General features: G+C 45.8%; 1 protein-coding gene and 1 long non-coding RNA gene across 3 annotated transcripts; both read left to right on the forward strand.

Annotated features, from left to right (window-relative positions):
• The first annotated feature begins 7,798 nt into the window (after positions 1–7,798).
• On the forward strand, positions 7,799–13,243 carry LOC122176437. Of its 2 annotated transcripts, XR_006177741.1 has the most exons (3): positions 7,799–7,933; positions 12,714–12,802; positions 12,941–13,243. It is a non-coding gene; the product is annotated as an uncharacterized LOC122176437 (long non-coding RNA). The 2 variants fall into 2 exon arrangements; XR_006177740.1 differs by lacking the exon at positions 7,799–7,933 and having other exon boundaries at positions 10,927–12,802.
• Positions 13,244–17,784: 4,541 nt separating this feature from the next.
• Positions 17,785–19,309, forward strand: GADD45G (growth arrest and DNA damage inducible gamma). The gene is made up of 4 exons (XM_042864933.1): positions 17,785–17,946; positions 18,038–18,139; positions 18,221–18,434; positions 18,634–19,309. The coding sequence occupies exons 1-4, from the start codon at positions 17,894–17,896 to the stop codon at positions 18,742–18,744; spliced, it is 480 nt and encodes a 159-aa protein (XP_042720867.1). The 5' UTR covers positions 17,785–17,893; the 3' UTR covers positions 18,745–19,309.
• Positions 19,310–19,631: the final 322 nt, after the last annotated feature.

A 19,631-nucleotide genomic window follows, 5' to 3' on the forward strand; every position in this document is an offset into this window, starting at 1 on the left:
CAGGGAGGCCTGTTTCTGCCCAGGACACTGACAGCTTTCTGCATGCAGGGCTGGTTATGATTGCTAGCTCCACCTTGGCACTGTAGGAATAAGTAGCACTGCAGTGCTCCAGTGCTCGCTGAGCACCAGGATGGCATCAGTGCAGACACAGTGACTCCAGAAGCAGTATGGCACCCATCTCTCAACTGCCCCAGGCTTCAGGCTGTTCTGCCACACTGTTTTGGAAATGGACCTAAGCAGGCCCAAAATGAGAGTAACTAACAGTAAAACTTCCCTGTCTTCTGCAAGTAAATTTCCTAAAATGATAGGCAGATGCTACTGGAAAATCTGTGAGTATCTGGGGGGGGAGGGAGGGTAAGGGGGGTGTGAGTGGTTATTTAGAATCTCTCTGATAGATTACCTGAATGTAAAAGCATTGATCTCACAGATCTTAACACTGAGACAAAAACAAACATTAATTAGTGATTTCCTCTGCTGTTCACTGATCCGTGTGGGAACGTGACTGGAATGTGTCAGGCCTGCTCAGCAGGCAGGTAGCCAGGACGGCTGATGGCAAGACCCATTGCCACCTGTACCCCATGGCCTGGCTGTGTGAGGCTTGCCCTGCACCAAGCAGTGCTGCCACAGAACAGGGCTCACTCTTGGAGGCTGCTGAGATGCAGGAAGGAAGATCACTACCCAAATTTAGGGGTAACAGTATTGGTGTACTGCTGTCTTTCGCTCTGAATCATGCTTCCTGTCTTCAGGCCATTCTGTCCCAGCTGACTGAGGAAGTGGCTCAACTGCAGCAAGGAGGAATCAGTATTCACCAAATACTTTGGCGCAGGGACTGCTACAGAGGTAGGCTCAGGGGATCTTATCAGTGTCTATAAATAGCAACAGCCAAAAACTGGAACACAGGTGGTTCCCTCTGAACACCAGGAAGCACTTCTGTGCTGTATGGCTGACAGAGTACTGACATACGTTGCTCAGAGAGGCAGCAGGGTTCCTGTCTTGGAGGTCTTCAGAAGCCACCTGGATGCATTCCTTGGCACCCTGCTTTGAGTGTCCCACATGGACCAAGAGATCCCTGCCAACTTTCATGCATCCTTTGACTCCGTGGTTCTGTGACCACACTTCCCTCTACATGCAGCAGTTGGTGCAATGCTACACATCCCTTAACCAGCTCCTAGGATGACAGCAAGGTAACCAGGAGAAATCCCAGCCCCAGAGCAGAGTCCATGAGGGTCTCTGCTTGCAGATTTGTGGTAATGGCAGAAACAGAGCTCTTCTTATTGTTGCATACAAAGATTGGCTAAGAAGGCTTGCAGCAAGGGAGGGATGTGCAGGAAAAAGTGCAAGAAAAGGTGAAACAAGCCAGTCTGTAGCCGCAGGACTTCAGGTGGCAGACTGCACGGGTCACTTGTTGCCCAGGACAACTGTGCAGGGACCAGGGATATGAAATTGCTGCTTCCTGAAAAAGTAACATCAGGATTTGACCGATGACTGAGATATACAGTACAACAACTACTTTCTATTCTGTTAGTGAGTTACTAGGGAGGATATTAAGTACAGATATTAAACTCAAACATTTGAAAATGTGGGATTGGATACCTTCCAGGAATTGTCCAAGGAGCTCGCTTATCCATTAATGCTGACACAATGGAAAAAAAATATAAAAGGAACAGTAAAGAAATTGAAAAGATTTGGAAGAAAGCCAATATTTTTAAAAAGCTAATGGGGTGACTGGGGCACTCAAGGCCTGTAATCTTGTCATCCATCATGGAGAGAGAATGGAGTGGCTGGTGCATGTTTTAATTGTCAAGGAGCAAAAGGCCTCAGCCTCCATGACACCCGTTAAAAAGCAGTGATAACCAGCACTACTCAGAATGGCTGCAGCTGAAAGAATGAAGAACTAGGTGCCTGGGGACTGCAAAGAGCAGCTATGTGCTGGCAGCTGTTGTCTACAGCAAGTGTTTTGCAGAGAGTCTCAAGATCTAGGGGACAGGTCAGTGGGGTCTTCCCATGCCATGCTCTGCCAGAGCACTGTGCGTGCATACCACGTGTGATACTTGTGTGCACTTACTGCTCACTCTCACACATGAAGCAGAAAACTAGCACTGCCTCCCGCTGCTCTGTATGTAAGGCTGCATCTCATGCTTTTTTACCACTATTTCTCTGCTAGTATGTGATGTTAGTTGAGAGATGGTGTGAATTGGCTAAAAATGTTATAAATTGGGTTAGGAGAGTAATTTGCTTATTCTCATGTTATTCCTGCAGTAGATTCAAGAGCAACAAAAAAATTAAAAATCAAAGCTGAGCAATCCTGCCTCTTACTCCTCAAAGTATGGCTGAGACTGCTAGTGGCTTTCTTTGTATTTGCCTTTTGTTGTGCCATAAAGGCATGAAGACTCACTTCAAGGAGCAGCACTGAGTTTGGGTTCCAGGTGGGTTGGTTACACCTGCTTTCTGGGAAGCTCTCTCTGTCATGACTCTTTGTCATGAGCATGTTTTCCCTATCTCAGTCTGTCCAAGCTGCTACAAAGTGGTTTAGTCAAGTTCTTGCAAATTATTTTCAGTTTTAGTATATGTCCTTGGATTGTCTGCAATTCTAGTTTAACAAAATCATTCAAACTCATTACAAGAAGATGAGCTGAAATGTTCCATGAAGGCTCTTAAATCTGAGAGACAGTGAGCTCTGCTCACTGTGAAGTGGCACGGGGGACCAGACTCCCAGCCACAGGTTGCCTAAAATAAACTCCAACATCATCTCATGCATTCCCCATAATGGCTTCGAGACTCCCAGGCAGGGAGAGCCAGCCTGTGTGTGGGCAGCCTCTATCTTCTGTGCTGCAAGCACTGGTTAGACATGTGGCTGGGGAATTTGTCTGTCAGCACTGGGCCCTGCTGCACACCCCCAGGGACCTGACACAGACACAGCTCTGGCACAGTAGCCAGCTGCAGCCCAGTGCTCCAGCACCTCCCCAGTACTGCCTGCAACCACAGCAAAGCAGATCCCTCCTGCAATGCAGCACCAACAGGGCCTTGTCCAGGTCACATGGATCATCAAGAGTTCCCTGTCTTCTTGCTAGATCCTGTTCCCTTTGCTCTAAAAATGCAGGACAAAAGCACTTAAAGCTTTATGCGTGGCAGCACACCTGAACTCAAGAATTAATTTGATTTCTCACAACCTTCTGCAGGTTCTTTTATGGAATAATGGTGTGAAAATTCCAGCATCATAACTGAATTATTTTCCGGCCATATACCAGCAGAGTTCCCTAGGACCTGCACACTGCCAGTGTGGGCTCCAGCCCAAGTTGTATGCTCAGTAAATCATAGATTCACAGAATGCTTATAGTTGGAAGAGACCTTTAAAGGTCATCTAGTCCAACTGCCCTGCAGTGAACAGGGACATCCGCAGCTCGATCAGTTTGCTAAGGGCCTATGCAGCCTGGACTTGAAACTCTCCAGGGACAGGACATTTACCACCTCTTTGGGCAACCCATTCCACTGCCTCACCACACCCACTGTAAAAGATTTTTTCCTTATATTCAAGCTAAATCTCCCTTCTTCTAGTTTGAAATCACTTTTCCTTGTCATATCACCACAGACCCTGCTAATGACTCTTCCCTCTCTTTCCTTTTGATATGGAAAGATGCTCAGGTCTATCCAGAGCCTTCTCCAGACTGAACAACCTCAGCTCTCTTAGCCTGTCCTTTCAGGTGAGGTGTTCATTAACTCGCATCATTTTTGTGGACCTGCTTTGGATGTGCTCCAACAGGTCCATGTCTCTCCTATAGTGAAGGCTCCACATCTGGATGCAATATTCGAGGTGAGGCCTCTCCAGTGCAGAGCAGAGGGGCAGGATCACCTCCCTTGTCTTGATGGCCGTGCTTTGTTTGATGCAGCCCAAGATACAGTTAGTTTTCTGAGTTGCAAGGGCACATTATGATTTATGTCCTACTTGCCATCCACCACTACCCTAAGTCCTCTTTGACAGGGCTGTGCTCCACCCACACCTCCCTCAGCTTGTATTGGTAGTGGGGATTGCTTCAGCCCGGGTACAAGATGTTGCATTTGGCTTTGTTGAACCTCATGAGATTCTCCTGGGCTCACTGCTCAAGCCTGTCTAGCTCTCTCTGGATGACATTCTGTCCCTCCAGTGTGTTGGCCACACCCCACAACTTGGTGTCTGGACCCAGGCTGCCTTTTGTCACACAGACTGGGCTTTGGCTGGGAAGGGATGGCATCAAGTCTGCAAAAAGAAAGCCTAAAATACCTTGTTTTACATCTGGTGAACTCTGACTGAGAAAACAAAGCATGAATATTCACATCAAACTTTTTTTTTTTCAGTCATGCCTCAGACTTCATTCTTGACTTACTGAGTGCTGATGTAACACGAAGTTAGCTAGATCAATCTGTGTTCATAACAGGGGCAGCAGGCCTGCAGGCCCACTGACCCTAAAAGGGAAAGGGAAAGGGGGAGGGCAGGAAGATGGGAGGTGGGAGCTGGGTCCGGGGACAGAATAGTAGCAACAATCTGAGGAGGAAAGTTGATTTTACTAAATATCATATTGGAATGCAAGGTAACACAATATAATACAATATTATTGGAATTGAGGCTAATAAATAAAATAAAATGAGAGAGAAAGTATCTGAAACTAAAGGGCTTCGAATTGAAGGCGAAATGGCTGGGGAGCACACCCACACACTGCCATGCAGTGAGAGAGAGCACAAGTCTCTTGACTTGTGGGTCTTATCTTCCCCCCTGAATGCAAAGTCCTCTGGGGTAAGTGAGAACCAGGTATCAGAAAATTGTCAGTCCATGGAATTGGAATATTAACTCTTTAATTCCCCACATTTTACATGATGTTATGACATGGAATACCAGTAACAAAGATCGTAAAACCATGACAAGTCTTTGTCTTGCACATACTATTTTAGTGGCACATTGCCCAGCTGTTCATGCTTTTGAGAGCACAGGCATCCAGGCGGTGCATTTGCAGGGGAAACTAGAAAGAGATTTGTTCTGTTTCACCATGGAGTGGTGAGGAGCATGGTGACCCCTGGAAGAGGCTGTGACTCTGTGTACAGGGAGAGCTGTAGTCAGAGCAGAGTGGTAGAGCAGAGACCCAGGGGAGCGAGCAGGCTGTGGAGAATGCAGAAGTATAGTATATAGAAGTATATATGCCAGAAGTATATAGTGCAGAATGGGCCTCTCTCTGTCTTCCACTTCAAACACTGAAGATGCTGTTCACTGGTTTATCATAATCATCTAACTGTTGTGTAAAATTACAAATATGTATTCTGCTTTTTTTTTTATAGCATAATTGTAGCCAGAATTTGGGCTTGCAAATGAATGAAAACATAGGATGCCCCAGACATTTTGCAAGCAGAAATGCAATGATTACATCAAGTTGTAGAGATTTGAGACTATTTGACTGGAGATAGATGCTATTAACCTCTTATGTCTGCTACAAGTGTGTTAGGAAATTGGCAAGACAGTGCAAATCATACTCCAAATCTGTATTACAGAATAAATAAACAAATCGGCAAGAATCTAACCTGTGCTTAGGCTGATCCCCTTGCAATGGTACTTTCAAGGTGCTTTCATATACATAACAACCTATAAGCAGAAAATGTTGCAGGAATATCCTGAATAGTAAAACATAATATTCCTCATTACAATACATACAGTATTTCAGGTACTAGAATGCTAGATGCATTTAAACCTAGGTTATGACAGTAGGATACTGTGTAAATAGAGTGATGTTGCTTGATGCCTCATTTACTGCCATAGCAGTAAATTGCTCTTTCCTCCCAAGTCACGCTTCCTGTATACTTTCTCATTTCAGAAGTAATTCTACTTGCAGGTAGCTGTAGAGGTGGTATTGGTAGGTGGTATTGGTGTCAGTACAGGCATCGCTCTCCCTGAAGGCCAAGGGCATTATAGGCGAAATGCAGAATTTTCTTCACTGTTTCCTCCTGTTACTCTAAAATATTGTTGCTAGGCTAAGATCCCACCCTTCTGTGCACAGCTGTTACATTAGTAAGGATCAATTCCCATTTAATTTCCTAAAGGGATGACAAAAGGAGTACTGAAAACTACTCGAGTGTACTTGGTGAAGTAGTGCTCAGTCTTACAGTAACAAGAGACATGTTGACCCATCTGGTCAGACTGTATGGATGCTCACAGGTGGATTTCCAAAGGTTTTCAAAGACCAGAGAAAAAGCTGAGCTTAGAAGCTCTGCAAGAGCATAATCGTGTATTTCTTACTGCTTCTTAGCAAAATTTTGCTGACTTGTAAATCATATACAGAATCACAGAACTGTAGGGGTTGGAAGGGACCTCTAGAGATCATCGAGACCAACCCCCCTGCCAAAGCAGGTTCCCTACACCAGGTCACACAGGTAGGCATCCAGGCAGGTCTTGAACATCTCCAGAGAAGGAGACTCCACAACCCCCCTGGGCAGCCTGTTCCAGTGCTCCGTCACCTCACTGTAAAGAAGTTCTTGAGCACATTTGTGCGGAACTTCCTATGCTGCAGTTTATGTCCGTTTCCCCTTGTCCTGTCTCCACAAAAGTGAAGTTGATAATGTAGTTATTTGAAGACAAATTTGATGGCATGCGGCCAATGTAACATAGCATTCAGGCTCCAGTGTTTAGTGGTCCCTTCTGCTGGAAAGATTTGACAAATGCTGTTATTCCTGCCAGAAAGCACATTCATTTTGCTGAAACTTGACTAAAGGCTGAGAGAGCTGGAACTTCTCAGCCTGGAGAAGGGAAAGTGGTTCTGTGAAAAGACACAAGAAAAGTCACTGTTTCGGTTTCTATGCAATGACCTTGACTAGATTTAATGTGTGGAGATTCAGAACTGGTCTCAAGGTTTAAGTCCTTTTTCCGTTACCAACAGTGTAACAGAGTAAAAAACAAGAAGCCCCATTTCTTCTAACATACAAACAAAAATACCCCAATCTCATGTCTTCCTGAAAAGTGAATTATTTTCAATGTGAGATCATAACATCATTAAATAGAGACAGTTTTAGGACACACTTTTTCAATTTTTCACAGGAAAACTAGATTTCAAGGAATGACTGCTTCTTTTTATGTGAGCTGGACTTAGTAAAAGCACTCTAAGCTTGACAGCCAACATCACATTATAACCTTGCTACTACATAAAAATAAAATATAAAAAGAAAGAAAAAGAATCCTAATTGACTCTCTTGCTTTAACTTTCTTCTTCATGAATATGATTCGTATTATCACCACACCTGAAAACATCAGTTAAAAGCAGGGCATCAGCATCCAGGGGAATATCTGGTTTTATTGTAGGAGACCACCCCTGACAAACCAACTAGATAGAGCCAAGAAATTTTGAGATATATACTGTTATTGCAAACTCTTCAAACTCAAGTGATTTAAACAATAGATATACCAGGAATCAGGTCCACAAAAAAAAAACTTGTTTAATTTGTTTAGGGAATGTGAGGTTGCTTACTGTTGCTATTTTGTTTTTTAATGTCAATCTTAACAAAGTTAAGTGTAGTTAAGTATAAGTTAAGTAAGTTAAGTGTTAAGTAAGTGTAGTTAGGTAAGTTAAGTGTAACTTTAAAAAGTTGAAATGTATTTGCTGATATATATTCTTTCAAGCTGTGAGAGTCAGAAAGCTTTAATTAAAGAAAGGCTTCCCTTTGATAGTATGAATCAGAGGACTGAAGGTATTTAACATGACAGAAAACTTGCAGAGATTCAGCCACTCTGTTAATTCAGCCACTCTGTTAATCTTGTTTTACAGATGTGGAACCAGACAAGGCTTGGTCAGATTCACCATTCTGCCCAGGGTTACATATTATCTTGGACAGAGCTACACGCCTCTGACTCCAGGTCATCAGACAAATCCTCTTCTGCAGAACTGAGAAGATCAAATTGTATAATCACAAGTCATAACAGAAGGTTAGTTGGCTGACACCATCCCCTGGTTTGCCAGCACATATCAAGCTAAACATATAATTTCTGGACTTCTCTCTTTCAATGATTGTTTTTTTTTCAGGGGAAATTCTTGCAGCTGCTTTCCTGTTTTGATCACCACACTTTGCAATTGTCATGCAGAGATAGAAAATCTCTGTTACAGTCTCATTATTGTTATTTAAATATTGGTACCAGTGCCCCAGGATAGCCAGTCTTGAGTGGGCCACAGCCCCAAACCCATGTATCCTGAACACTGCATGAGAGCACAGTCACCACAGCTTGTAAAAGAGATGTGTGTTTTCCTCCTGGTGTATCCACACAGACTGGAGCCAGGGGGGATTATGTTTATAAGAATATTGTACCATTCTTCAATTTTGACACGTTCAGCTAGGACCATGAGTGAAGAATTTTGGAAGAAGTGTGGGGCCCGTGAATCACAGAGTCACAGACTGGCCCGGGTTTGGAGGGACCTCAAGGATCATGAATCTCCAACTCCCCTACCACAGGCAGGGCCACCAACCTCCACATGTAATACTAGACCAGGCTGCCTGGGGCCCCGTCCAACCTGGCCTTGAACACCTCCAGGGACAGGGCATCCACAAGCTCTCTGGGCAGCTTGTTCCAGCACCTCACCACTCTCTCTGTAAAGAACTTCCCCCTGAACATCCAACCTAAATCTTTCCTCCCTCAACTTATAACCATTTCCCCTCATCCTGCTGTTATCTACGCTTTCAAATAGTTGATTTCCCTCCTGTCTGTAGGCTCCTTTTAGGTACTGAAAGGCTGCAATGAGGTCACCGCACAGCCTTCTTTTCTGCAGGCTGAACAAGCCCAGCTCCATCAGCCTGTCTTCATAGGGGAGGTGCTCCAGCCCCCTCATCATCTTTCTGGCTCTTCTCTGGACCCTCTCCAACATCTCTCTGTCTTTCTTGTACTGGGGGCTCCAAGCTTGTACACAGTTCTCCAGATGGGGCCTCACAAGAGCAGAGTAGAGGGGGACAATCACCTCCCTGCCCCTGCTGGCCACCCCTCTTCTGATGGAGCCCAGGATACCACTTGCTTTCCAAGCTGCAAGAGCACACTGCTGGCTCATGTTCAGTTTTTCATTCATCAGGACCCCTAGGACCTTCTCTGCAGAGCTACTCTCAAGAACCACGCCTTCCAGCCTGTATAAATGCCTTGGATTCCTCCAGCCCAAGTGCAAAACCTTGCACTTTTCTATGTTGAACCTCAATAAGTTCACCCAGGCCCACCTTTTCAGACTGTCGAGGGCCCTCTGAATGGCATCCCTTCCCACTGTGTCAACCACACCACTCAGCTTGGTGTTGTCAGCAAACTTGCTGAGAGTGCATTCAATTCCATTGGTGACGTCATTGATAAAGGCACCAGTCCCAAGACAGACCCCTGGGGGATGCTGCTCGTTATCAGTCTCCACCTGGACATAGAACCATTAATCACCACCTTCTGTCTGCGGCCTTTCAACTTTTATCCTTCGAGTGATCTGCACATCAAATCTACATCCCTACAATTTGGAGATAAGAATGTGGTGGGGGACCGTGTCAAAGGCCTTGCTCAAATCCAGGTAAATGATATCGGTCTCCTTCCCTTTCTCCACCAATGCTGTCACTCCATCACAGAAGGCCACCGTATTGGTTAAGCATGACCTTCCCCTGGTGAAGCTGTGCTGGCTGTCTCAGATCATACGCTCATTCCTCATGTGATCAAGTATGTCGTCCAGCAGGATCTGCTCCATGATCTTCCCAAGCACAGAGGTGAGACTCACCAGCCTGTAGTTCCCGGGGTCTTCCTTGCTCCCTTTCTTGTAAATGGGACTGATGTGACCCTTCCTCCAGTCATCTGGGACCTCACCTGACAAGCACTACTTTTCAAATATGATGGAGAGTGGCTCAGCAACCACTTCAGCCAGCTCCTTCAGAGCCCTGGGATGCACACGATCCGGCCCCATAGACTTGTGCACATTCAGTCTCATGAGGTGGTCTTGGAACTTGCTCTGCCCTTACAGTGGAGGGGGATTTACCGCCCTGGTCCCACCTAGAGGTTTAGGGATGCAGGGCTCAGGGACGTGAGAAATATTAGAATCCTGGCTGCCAGTGAAGACCAAGGCAAAGAACTCATTCAGTACCTCAGCCTTCTCTTTGTCCATTGAAGCCAGTTCTCCTTTTACATTTACCAAAGGAGGTACACTTGTTTTTACCTGTCTGTTCTGGCCAGTGTACCTGTAGAATGTCTTCCTATTGTTTTTCACATCACTCACCAAGTTCAGTTCCACCTGCACCTTGGCTTTCCTGATCCCACTTCTGCAAGTCTGGACAGCATCCCTGTATTCTTCCCAGGTGACAAACCCTTGTTTGCAGAGCTTTCTTTGCCCTCAGCGTGCCCAGCAGGTCTTTGTTGAGCCATACCGGTTTCCTACCTCCTCTGCCCGCTTTTTTATTCAGAGGGATGGAGAGCTCTTGTGCTCTCAGAAGGCATCCTTGAAGAGTAGCCAGCTCTCCTCAACATCTTTGTCTCTAAGGACAGCATCCCAGGGAATCTTGGCCAACAATTCCTTGAACTGCTGAAGTTTGCTCTTCCAAAGTTCAGGGTCCTGGTCCCACACTTTGCCAGGCCCGCATAACTTGAGATCATGAACTCGACCAGGGCATGGTCATTACAGCTCAGGCTGCCTCCTACCTTAACGCCTTTAATGATCTCTTCCACATTGATGAGCAGCAGATCCAACAATGCTTCACCTCTCATTGGTCTGTCCATTACTAGAACCATAAATTTATTCTCAATGGATTCCAGAAGCCTCCTGAACCTGAAAAACAAAACAAACAAACAAACAAAAAAAACTCCTGAACTCCTGAAAAAAATAAAAAAAATAAAAATCGGAACTATTTTGCTTTAAGTAACTGGTATGAGAAAGCCACCCTAAATAATAGGGTGTATTTTTTTTTCTCTCATAAACATGTTTTCCAGCAGCAGGTTGTTCTTCATTTCTTTTAATGTTCGTCCAGTACATTGCTAAACAAGAGATTAGATCAGTCTGTATATGCTATCATTTCTTCCCCTAAATATAGAGGATGAAATCAGTGTTCAAAATAATTAAGGAAAGCCCACTTTAGTGTCCTTATCTTGTTATCAGAAATTTTGGAGGCACAGAAAACCTTGCTAATCACTGCCTCCCTTGTCATTGTTAGACAAATTACAGCACCAAAGCTGTACGGTGGGAAATGAGATACCAAACTAAAATGAATTATCCACAATGGAGTCATGACGAGAAAAGTCAGTGCTCAGTAAACTCATCCAGGAGTTTGAAGTACCATTGCCTTCCCAGCTAAAGATTTGAGTTATGGCTTTGGGTAAACAGCTACAAAAAGACTTCAAGGACAGAGATACGCTGGATATAAGATGAAAAAATTACTAATCCTGCAGCCTCCCTGTCTGCACACTCACATTTTACTGGAGATGGTCCCAAAAATGTTCTTTTGTCTGCATTAGTGTTTAGAACAATATCAGATCTTTTGTGCTGCTTTCCTGTAGCTAAGCCACATCTGCCCTTTGAAGCCAAGTCCATGTGAATAGCCATGCTCCACAGCCTCCTGTGCATTGTACCTGTACCAAGCTGCCTGGGAATGTCTCCTGTTGAAAATACATGCTATGCAGGAAAGGGTAGTCTATATCCTCTCTCTCTCTCTCTCTTTCTCTGTCAATATAAGTATACAGTGGACAGTTTCACTCTCCATCAAAGCCCAAAATATCTTGGGCTTGAACAGATCCAGAAACTCCAGCATATTCTGGTCAACACATCCTTCACTTCAAGCTGTTTATTACAAACACTGTACATGAGCCTCAGAGTGTGTCACAGACTGAACATTGTTCAGGACTGGTGGAGCTCATGCTGTCAGTGTTGGATTTTTAATCATTAGTAAAATCATTTACCAGTGTTACTGTGCTGCCCCTCTGCCATATTTAAGGTCATTCACAAACTATGTACAGTTAGAGAGATTTCAGGTACCTGCATTTTCTGGAAATAGAGATCAGAACACATGCTTAACAGGAAGGCTACCTCCTCCTGCTCACTCAACAATGTGCCTCAGCATAGAATTCAAATGTTCCTTGAACACCTCCAAGGTAGGTGACTCCGCCACCTCCCTGGGCAGCCTCCCTGCTACATCTGTCTGTGGCTCCCTGCAGCTGACAAACACCTCATTTCGACGGAATTTCATTATTTTTATGTTTGGTCCAAAGCTCCACATGGAGTGATGGGACAATAGGGCCACAGGAGAAAGTCACAAGAAACCGATAGGAACAAGGAAAGGCTAAAATGAAAAAAGCAACAGATCAGCAATGAAAACTTGGCCAGCTGGCATACAAACATTTCAGTGAAATTCATTAAAACTATCCCAGTGCATGCCAAGATTTACTGAACTCTTCACTAGTAAACAGAGATAGCCAAGAGCAACAGTCCTAGTCTAGTAATGTCAAAATCAATTGCTGCTATTCCATTTAGCATTATACTGCACCTAATGTTGGGTTATACGTAGGCACGTTTATTAATTGTCACTATTCTTTTTTGTAAACCTATCCATCAAAGAGTGCAATTTTAGGGGGAGGATATTGAGGGTGCACTTCTCACTCTGGCCATTGTGCAGCAGCTCTTTAGAGGAAAAAAAAAAAAAGACTTGTTTTGGGTGAGTTGAAGGGGAAAGAGAAGAAAACCTAATCACTTTCTGGATTTAAGCTAATTCCTGTGTTACAGTTGCAAAGATGGGATGAAGCAAATTTTCTGCTTTGTTAAGGCTCCTAATCAGAGAAAAGCCAGAGCTGCAGTGAGTACTTGTGATCTTGGTGAGTACTTGTGATCAGTAAAGATTTTTGCTTTTCTGACATTTCTGTTTGTGAGAGGAAGGATCAATTAAGCCCTTCCCCATCAGACACTTGTCTAATTTGTTTACATATATGACAGATTCACTGTATTTTTTGAAGGCTGGAAGATACAGGAGAAATCAGAGTGACACACCGAAGATCTGAGTTCATCATTCAAGCTTTCCTTCTCAGTTTGTCTGTCTGCTGTACCCATGACAGAGGACACAAAGGAACTAATGAAGGAGCAGACTGTTTTGCCCAGTCAGGCACAACAGAATTTCACTATGGAAGTTCCATTAGACAGTTACAGGCTGAGACCTAAAACTGCATAGTGGATGTAGGGGTTACACATCTGCCTTCTGTGTGGAACACATTTCATGCCGTTGAATTAGCAATGAAATAAATGTCAGCATCTGAGCTGAAGAAAGCCTATTCTCTCTTTATTGTATCATACAGACAGCTGCTCAGAGAACTCCTTCAGCAATTATTTTTGGCTTTCATTGTCATCCTTAAGAAAGTTCAGCATAAAACACAATAAAAATCAGATTATTTAATATGGTACCGTTCAAGTTACATTCAGCTGTTCAGAAATTCCTTTTGGCATTGCATGGAGCAATTGATAGTGTGAAAGCTGATGTCATCTCCGTGGTCTCTAATGGCAGTCCCTAATGGGGAGCCAGCAATGCTGTGTTGTTCAGTAGCTTTGCACTGCTGAAAGAGAGGGGCCCCATGCAGCAAATTAAGAGCAGAAGAAATATGTTAAGGAGCTAGGGGAAGTGCAGACGGAAAACAGCTATACCACAAGAAATTCCTGAGTTTATTTGCAACTGAGGCTTGCTTGAGACTTAGTGGTGGAGACCAGAGGGATTTTTGATGCTCTGTTCTTCTGGCTTAGATTATTAGTAAGTGCTATTTTTAGTATCACTTATTACATAAGTATCTGTCTGAAGCCACCCTCAGAGCAAGGTTTCTAGGCATTTCTAGACAAAGGTATGTGTTCAGGGATAGTAAACCTATCACTTTCTGGCAGGCAAGCATGCATGAACATACATGCACAATCTGTCCAATTCGGCTTTAAAATGTAGGTTTTCTGAGCTGGATGTTATACAACCATGGTGCACATGAGCTGTGAATGTGTCTCAGATTTCCAGTCACACAGCAACCAGCCAGAGCTGCTGTGAATGCACAATAAGGTTTCAGTTGTTAGACACACGGTAATCCCAGGAGAGGGTCCTGCAAAATTTGGCCTGAGAAAACTGTGATTGGGAAGAAAGAAGGCACAGAAAGACAGGCTAAAAATAAAGATGTCATGCTTAGCAGTGGTTCAAAGAAGCTCCTGCTGGTAGTAGAGCTGCAGCAGCCTGTCCCCCCATGCTTTCAGCCATCCCCGTAGCTACTCCATGCCTTCCTGCTCGCCGTAGGTGTTGATTACAGAGACTTTGGCACAGGAGGGCAGCCTTCCCCAGACATATAAACTTTGCATACTCACCACTGTCTGAATACAGAATGTGTAATACACGACTGAGTTTTTGCATTTTTGTCACTTTGAAGAAGCACACTATAGTCAGTTCTCAGTGTAGTACTGAGATTTGAAGATAAAGATGAAAAGGAAAGCCTTTTCTGTCTGCAGTTCCATTAGTGACTTCCGATGGTCAGAAATAGGAATGAAATGTATGGTCTTGTTTAGAATACACAACTCAAATATGCGATGCTGTTTCGGACAGTGTATGTGACTATCTTTGATTGAAGCATCCCATGGTCAGATAAGTACAGTATAAGAATGTGAGCAACACATAAAGAAACCACTTGTGAAGGTGAAAAAGTGCTTGAACCTGTTAATGAAGGTAAACCTGAAGGGGAGAATAACACCCTGCTTTGGAGTGGGAAGTAAGTGAAGGAGCCTTTCAGAGCCAGTTCCAAGGACAGCCAGCGTGCCCTGACCCTAGACAGCATGGTGTAGTGAGCAGCAATGTCTGTTTGTGCCAGAAGGTAGGGGCAGCTCCCTATCCGCAGCAAACCTCGGCAGGGTGTGCAGAGAGGCCCCAGCATACTGCTAGGCACAGCATTTCTCTCCTTCGCTTGGCCTCTGCTGAGCTCAGCACTTCTTCACAGAGGGCTCTTGCTGATCCAAGTCTGCATTTTCAGAATTAGCTTCTTCAACATCCCACCTATATAAGAGGAAATAGACAACTAAAACTAGCCATATTCCATAAAACCTCTAAAGCAAGGTTCTTTTCATAGATCAAGGAAGAAACTTTCACCTATTATTAGAAAGATGCTTCTGTGTCATTAAAACAGCATTTCTGGTTTCTTGCTTTATTTCAAGAATAGCATATGTAAGAGAAATACAGGTTCACACTTGTGGTGTGAACTCAGCAACACCAGCAAAAAAACTCTCCTGACTACAAGCAGACACTTGATGCAGCATGCCATTGTCTATAGAAAAAAATGCCAACAACCAAAATTAATGCAAAGGCCACTTTTGTCCTTTTTTTTTTTTAGCCCAAAGACTGCAAAGACATCCAAATTGAGGGCTCTGTACTGAGCTGCAGTACAGCCTATAATAATTGGGTCTGTGCAGCCAATGGAGTGGTGCCCATCCTACAGCACTTCAGCTATATTTGTAGAAATGCTCCATTTTTTAACAGAACACTTAACTTAGTTGAATGATACTTCTATTTTCACAGCAGCGTTTTCAGCCAAGACTTGTAACATGAAGTTTTATTGCTATTTTTTAGAAAAGAAGATGCTGCAAAAGCCTTACTCCACTCCTTTCTCATTAAGCTAAATGCCTGCAAATCGCGTCTGTTTTGTTTTGGAAGCTGAAGTGCTACCGAGCACAGTGTCAGCAGAGGGAGCCGTCTGCTTGGCTCCCAAGGCCCGCGGATTGACAGGGAAATTTGGTTTTCTGGTTTGTGAAATGCAGTACCTGGAGAAAAAGGCTTGCAGGGCGAGGACAGCAAGGCTGAACAGGGGAAGAGCAGTTTGTTACCAGGTATTCAGGAGTGCGACCTATATGCAGTTCTGTCTGCTTTTTCTTGCTGCACTCTTTGCCATTGTTGTAACTGAACAGATACCTCTTTCCCCGTTACTCTGCTCCTGACTTACAAGGTTCGGGAGCTGTTTTAAGGGCTTTCTTCAAGCAGAAAATACTTTTTTTTTTTTTTTTTTTTTAACCTCTAGGCTTTCACGAAAAGCGCTCGTGGTATGAGAACAGGCACAGCGTCCAGGTGTGGGCCCGGCCGTTTGTTGCAGCCCTATTATTTCCGATGTCCAGCAGAGGTCAGGGTTTTTCTATGGATGCGACACCACCCCGGGCTGAGCGGTGCTCGGCCGTGTGCTGACTGACAGGTAACGCAGGGCTGCCCTCCGTGCTGGGAAGTGGGACTGCTACTGCAGTGGCAGGCCAATTTAATGGCAAAATCTGTGCTTCTTCGTGCCTGAGTGATGGTGCTGCTGTGTGGTGGACCCACCACCCTCATACAGGATGGCCTGAAGCAGTCAGCAGCAGAGCTACCCAGGACCTGGTGCGGTCAGTTCTCCAACAGACACACAGAACAGGTCCTGCAGAATTGTACCTGTGGCACTGAGTCTGTTAGAGATTGTGGCTGCAGTGTACTGGGCTGGTGGACAGAAATGGGAGTTTGCATGTAAAAGGTTTGTGGCTGCACACTTGGGCTGCTCTAAAAGTAATGCCTCCTATTTTACTATGTCAGCCCAGGAAATCAGAAGTGGAAGGTATGGCAGCAGAGGCTGAACCTTCCCACCAACATTCCACTGTATTTTGTTGCTATGTGACAGAAGAGAGGCAGTCTGACAGAATAGTGCCTGAAAGTGTGCATGGAGCAAAGCTGTATCACTGAATTCCTCCAAGCAGAAAAAATGGTACCCTCTGACATTCATAGATGCTTGCTGAACATTTACAGAGACTGAACAGTGGATGTGAGCACAGTAAGACAACAGATGGTGTGTTTCAGCAGTGGTGACAGTGACAGGTGGGTCATCTATCATAAAATCATAGAATGGTTTGAGCTGGAAGGGACCACATAAGCCATCCAGTTCCAATCCCATGGGCAGGTTGTCTGATCAGGCTGCCCAGGGCCCCAGCCAGCTTGGCCTGGGACACCTTCAAGGATGGGGCATCCAAACCTTCTCTGTCCACTGGTGCGGATGTTTCTGAACATGAGATGCAGGCTTTTGTTCACTGCTGGTTAAAATGCAGAGCTATGCACACAGAGTGGTGACTATTGAAAATATGTGTTTTGAAGCTGAGAATTTGCTCCATCAAATGGTGCTACGGCACTTTTTGTTGTGGTTTCTATGGAAATAAACAGGAGGCATTATTTTCGGATCGACTTATGTACCCAGATAAATAGATTAAGGTGATGCCCACTGGTCACTATAGCAGCAGCTCAAGTCAGTCCATTTTAGGGAGTGCAGCAGGTCATAGTGCTGGCTTTCAAGCTGAGAATGCCTTTGAGCATTCATATAGTCATAATGGTTGGAAAAGACCTCTGAGATCACCAAGTCCGACCACCAACCCACCCCCACCACGTGCACTAACCCACGTCCCTCAATGCCAGTCACACGATTAGTGAACACCGCCAGGGACGGTGACTCCCCCACCTCCCTGCGCAGCCTCGCCACTCCTTCCAAGACGGAACTGTCTGTCCCTAATACCCCGCCATCCCCAAGGCAGCAGCTCCACGCCATGCAGCCCCGGCGGGCCCCCTCTCGGCACACTCCCACCCCGTGCCCGTTTCCCCGCCCCTCCGCCCGCCGTCGCCCCCTCCCTCCACCACCACGTGGCCTGCCGGCACGAGCCGCCCACCCCCCTGCCTCCCGCCCCGCGGCGCCCGGCGCGCGTCGATTAGCATGACAAAGGGTCCTCCCCCCGCTTCCCGCCGGCCAATGGAAGTGCACCGGCCGCCGCCAGCTGCCAGCGCCGCAGCTCCACGGCCTTAAATAGAGCAGGCGTCGGCAGAGCTGTGGTAGAGTGTGGGCATTGAGGTGTCGGGAAAAGCTGCGGGCGGTCGGGCGGTCGGTGATAGCGTTGCTTTACGGTACGCTGCTATGACTCTGGAAGAAACGCAAGGACAGGAGCTGGCGCCTGCGGGCGAAGACTGGTAGGTGCCGGCGGCGGGTGGCTGGGAGGTGGGGTGGCCGTTGTCCGGGCGCTGGCGCCGTGCTGATCGGATCGCTCTCTCCTGCTCGCAGGATGCAGGGCGCCGGCGAGGCCCTCCACGAGCTGCTGGTATCGGCGCAGCGCCGCGGCTGCCTCACCGCCGGCGTCTACGAGTCGGCCAAGCTTATGAACGTGTGAGTAGGGGGGAAGGCAGCGGGAGTGGGGCGAGGGGCAAGTCAGACCTGCCGGGGCCTAATGGCTCTCGCCACCCGCAGAGACCCAGATAACGTGGCGTTCTGCGTGTTGGCGGCCGATGAGGAGGACGAGGGGGACATCGCCCTGCAGATCCACTTCACCCTCATCCAGGCCTTCTGCTGCGAGAACGATATCGACATCGTGCGTGTGAGTGACCTACCCAAGCTGGCTGCTGCCGTGGGATCCAGCGAGGAGTCTGGCGAGCCCAGAGACCTGCACTGCATCCTCATCATGGTGCGTGGCTGGGACTGGGAGGGATGGAGCTCCATGAGTGTGCAGTGCTTCTGTAACAAGGGTTTTTCTTCTACCCACTATGGTGACAGCTCAGCTCCTTGCTTTCTATGCCTGAAAATGCTTTGCTTTCTAAGCTAATGCTTCTGTGAAATAATACTGTGACTTCATGCACTCATGGTGTGCAATGCTTTTCTGGCAGAACCCAAATGAAGATGCCTGGAAAGACCCAGCTCTAGAGAAGCTGAACTCCTTCTGTGAAGAAAGCCGGAAGATCAATGAGTGGGTGCCAACTATTGCCTTACCTGAGTGACCATGACCTGACATAATGGGGAGGCTGAAACCTTTGTTGCATTCTCAACGTGGTGTTGGTTCACTGAAGTGTGCAACGAGCTGCTGATTCCTTGGATTAGCCTGGTCAAGGGACTGGATTACAGTCACTCAGACTGGCATGCTGTGGGCTCTTACAGAGGAGAAAGGAAAAGAACAGCTCACCTCACCAGTGAGCTTCAGTAGACTGCAGCTGTGTGGAAGATAACATACTATGGAACTGAAACAAGTATTGCAAGTTTCCTGGTCAAGTGGAGCAGTTTCAGAAGGCAGAGAAAGTTAGGGGAAGTGGCCCAAAAGTTCACAGGGTTAAATAGAGTATTGTGACTAGAAACTGTTGGCACTGTCTGCAAAATATGAAGAGAAGCAAACTTCAGTAATTTGTGGACTTTTAGAGACTGATTACCAGGGCAGATACAGCAATTCTTAAAGCAGACAGACTTCAACAGGCCTTTAAGCCATGCTTCTGGTTTAATAATGCAGTAGTTTTTATTGAAATATTTGCTGCTATGGAAGCTTTCATAATAAATTTTTTGACATTTAAGTTCTAGGAGTGTCTAGCTTACTGGGTGGGGAAGCATGTCACTGCAATGCTACTGATGCTTTGCTCAGATACTGTAGTCAAAGGTATGCTCAACAATAATAGGGGTGTTGCTCACATACTTTCTCCCTGGGTCTAGCTTGATCACAGATGTGCTTTCTGAGTTGATAATTTTTCACTCTCTTGAACAGCTGTTTATTGCAACAACTTGCAAGACTAAAGAGCTACATGCTTAATGAGCTCATTATTGTAATAAGTTGTCTTTATGGTCTGCTAAGGAATCACAGTCTATGCTAGACGCATGGATTCTGGGATCACAGGTCTCCAGT

Source organism: Lagopus leucura, unplaced genomic scaffold (assembly GCF_019238085.1).
Source record: "Lagopus leucura isolate 7727_CA_CO unplaced genomic scaffold, USGS_WTPT01 Super-Scaffold_774, whole genome shotgun sequence".
Lineage (NCBI taxonomy): Eukaryota > Metazoa > Chordata > Aves > Galliformes > Phasianidae > Lagopus > Lagopus leucura.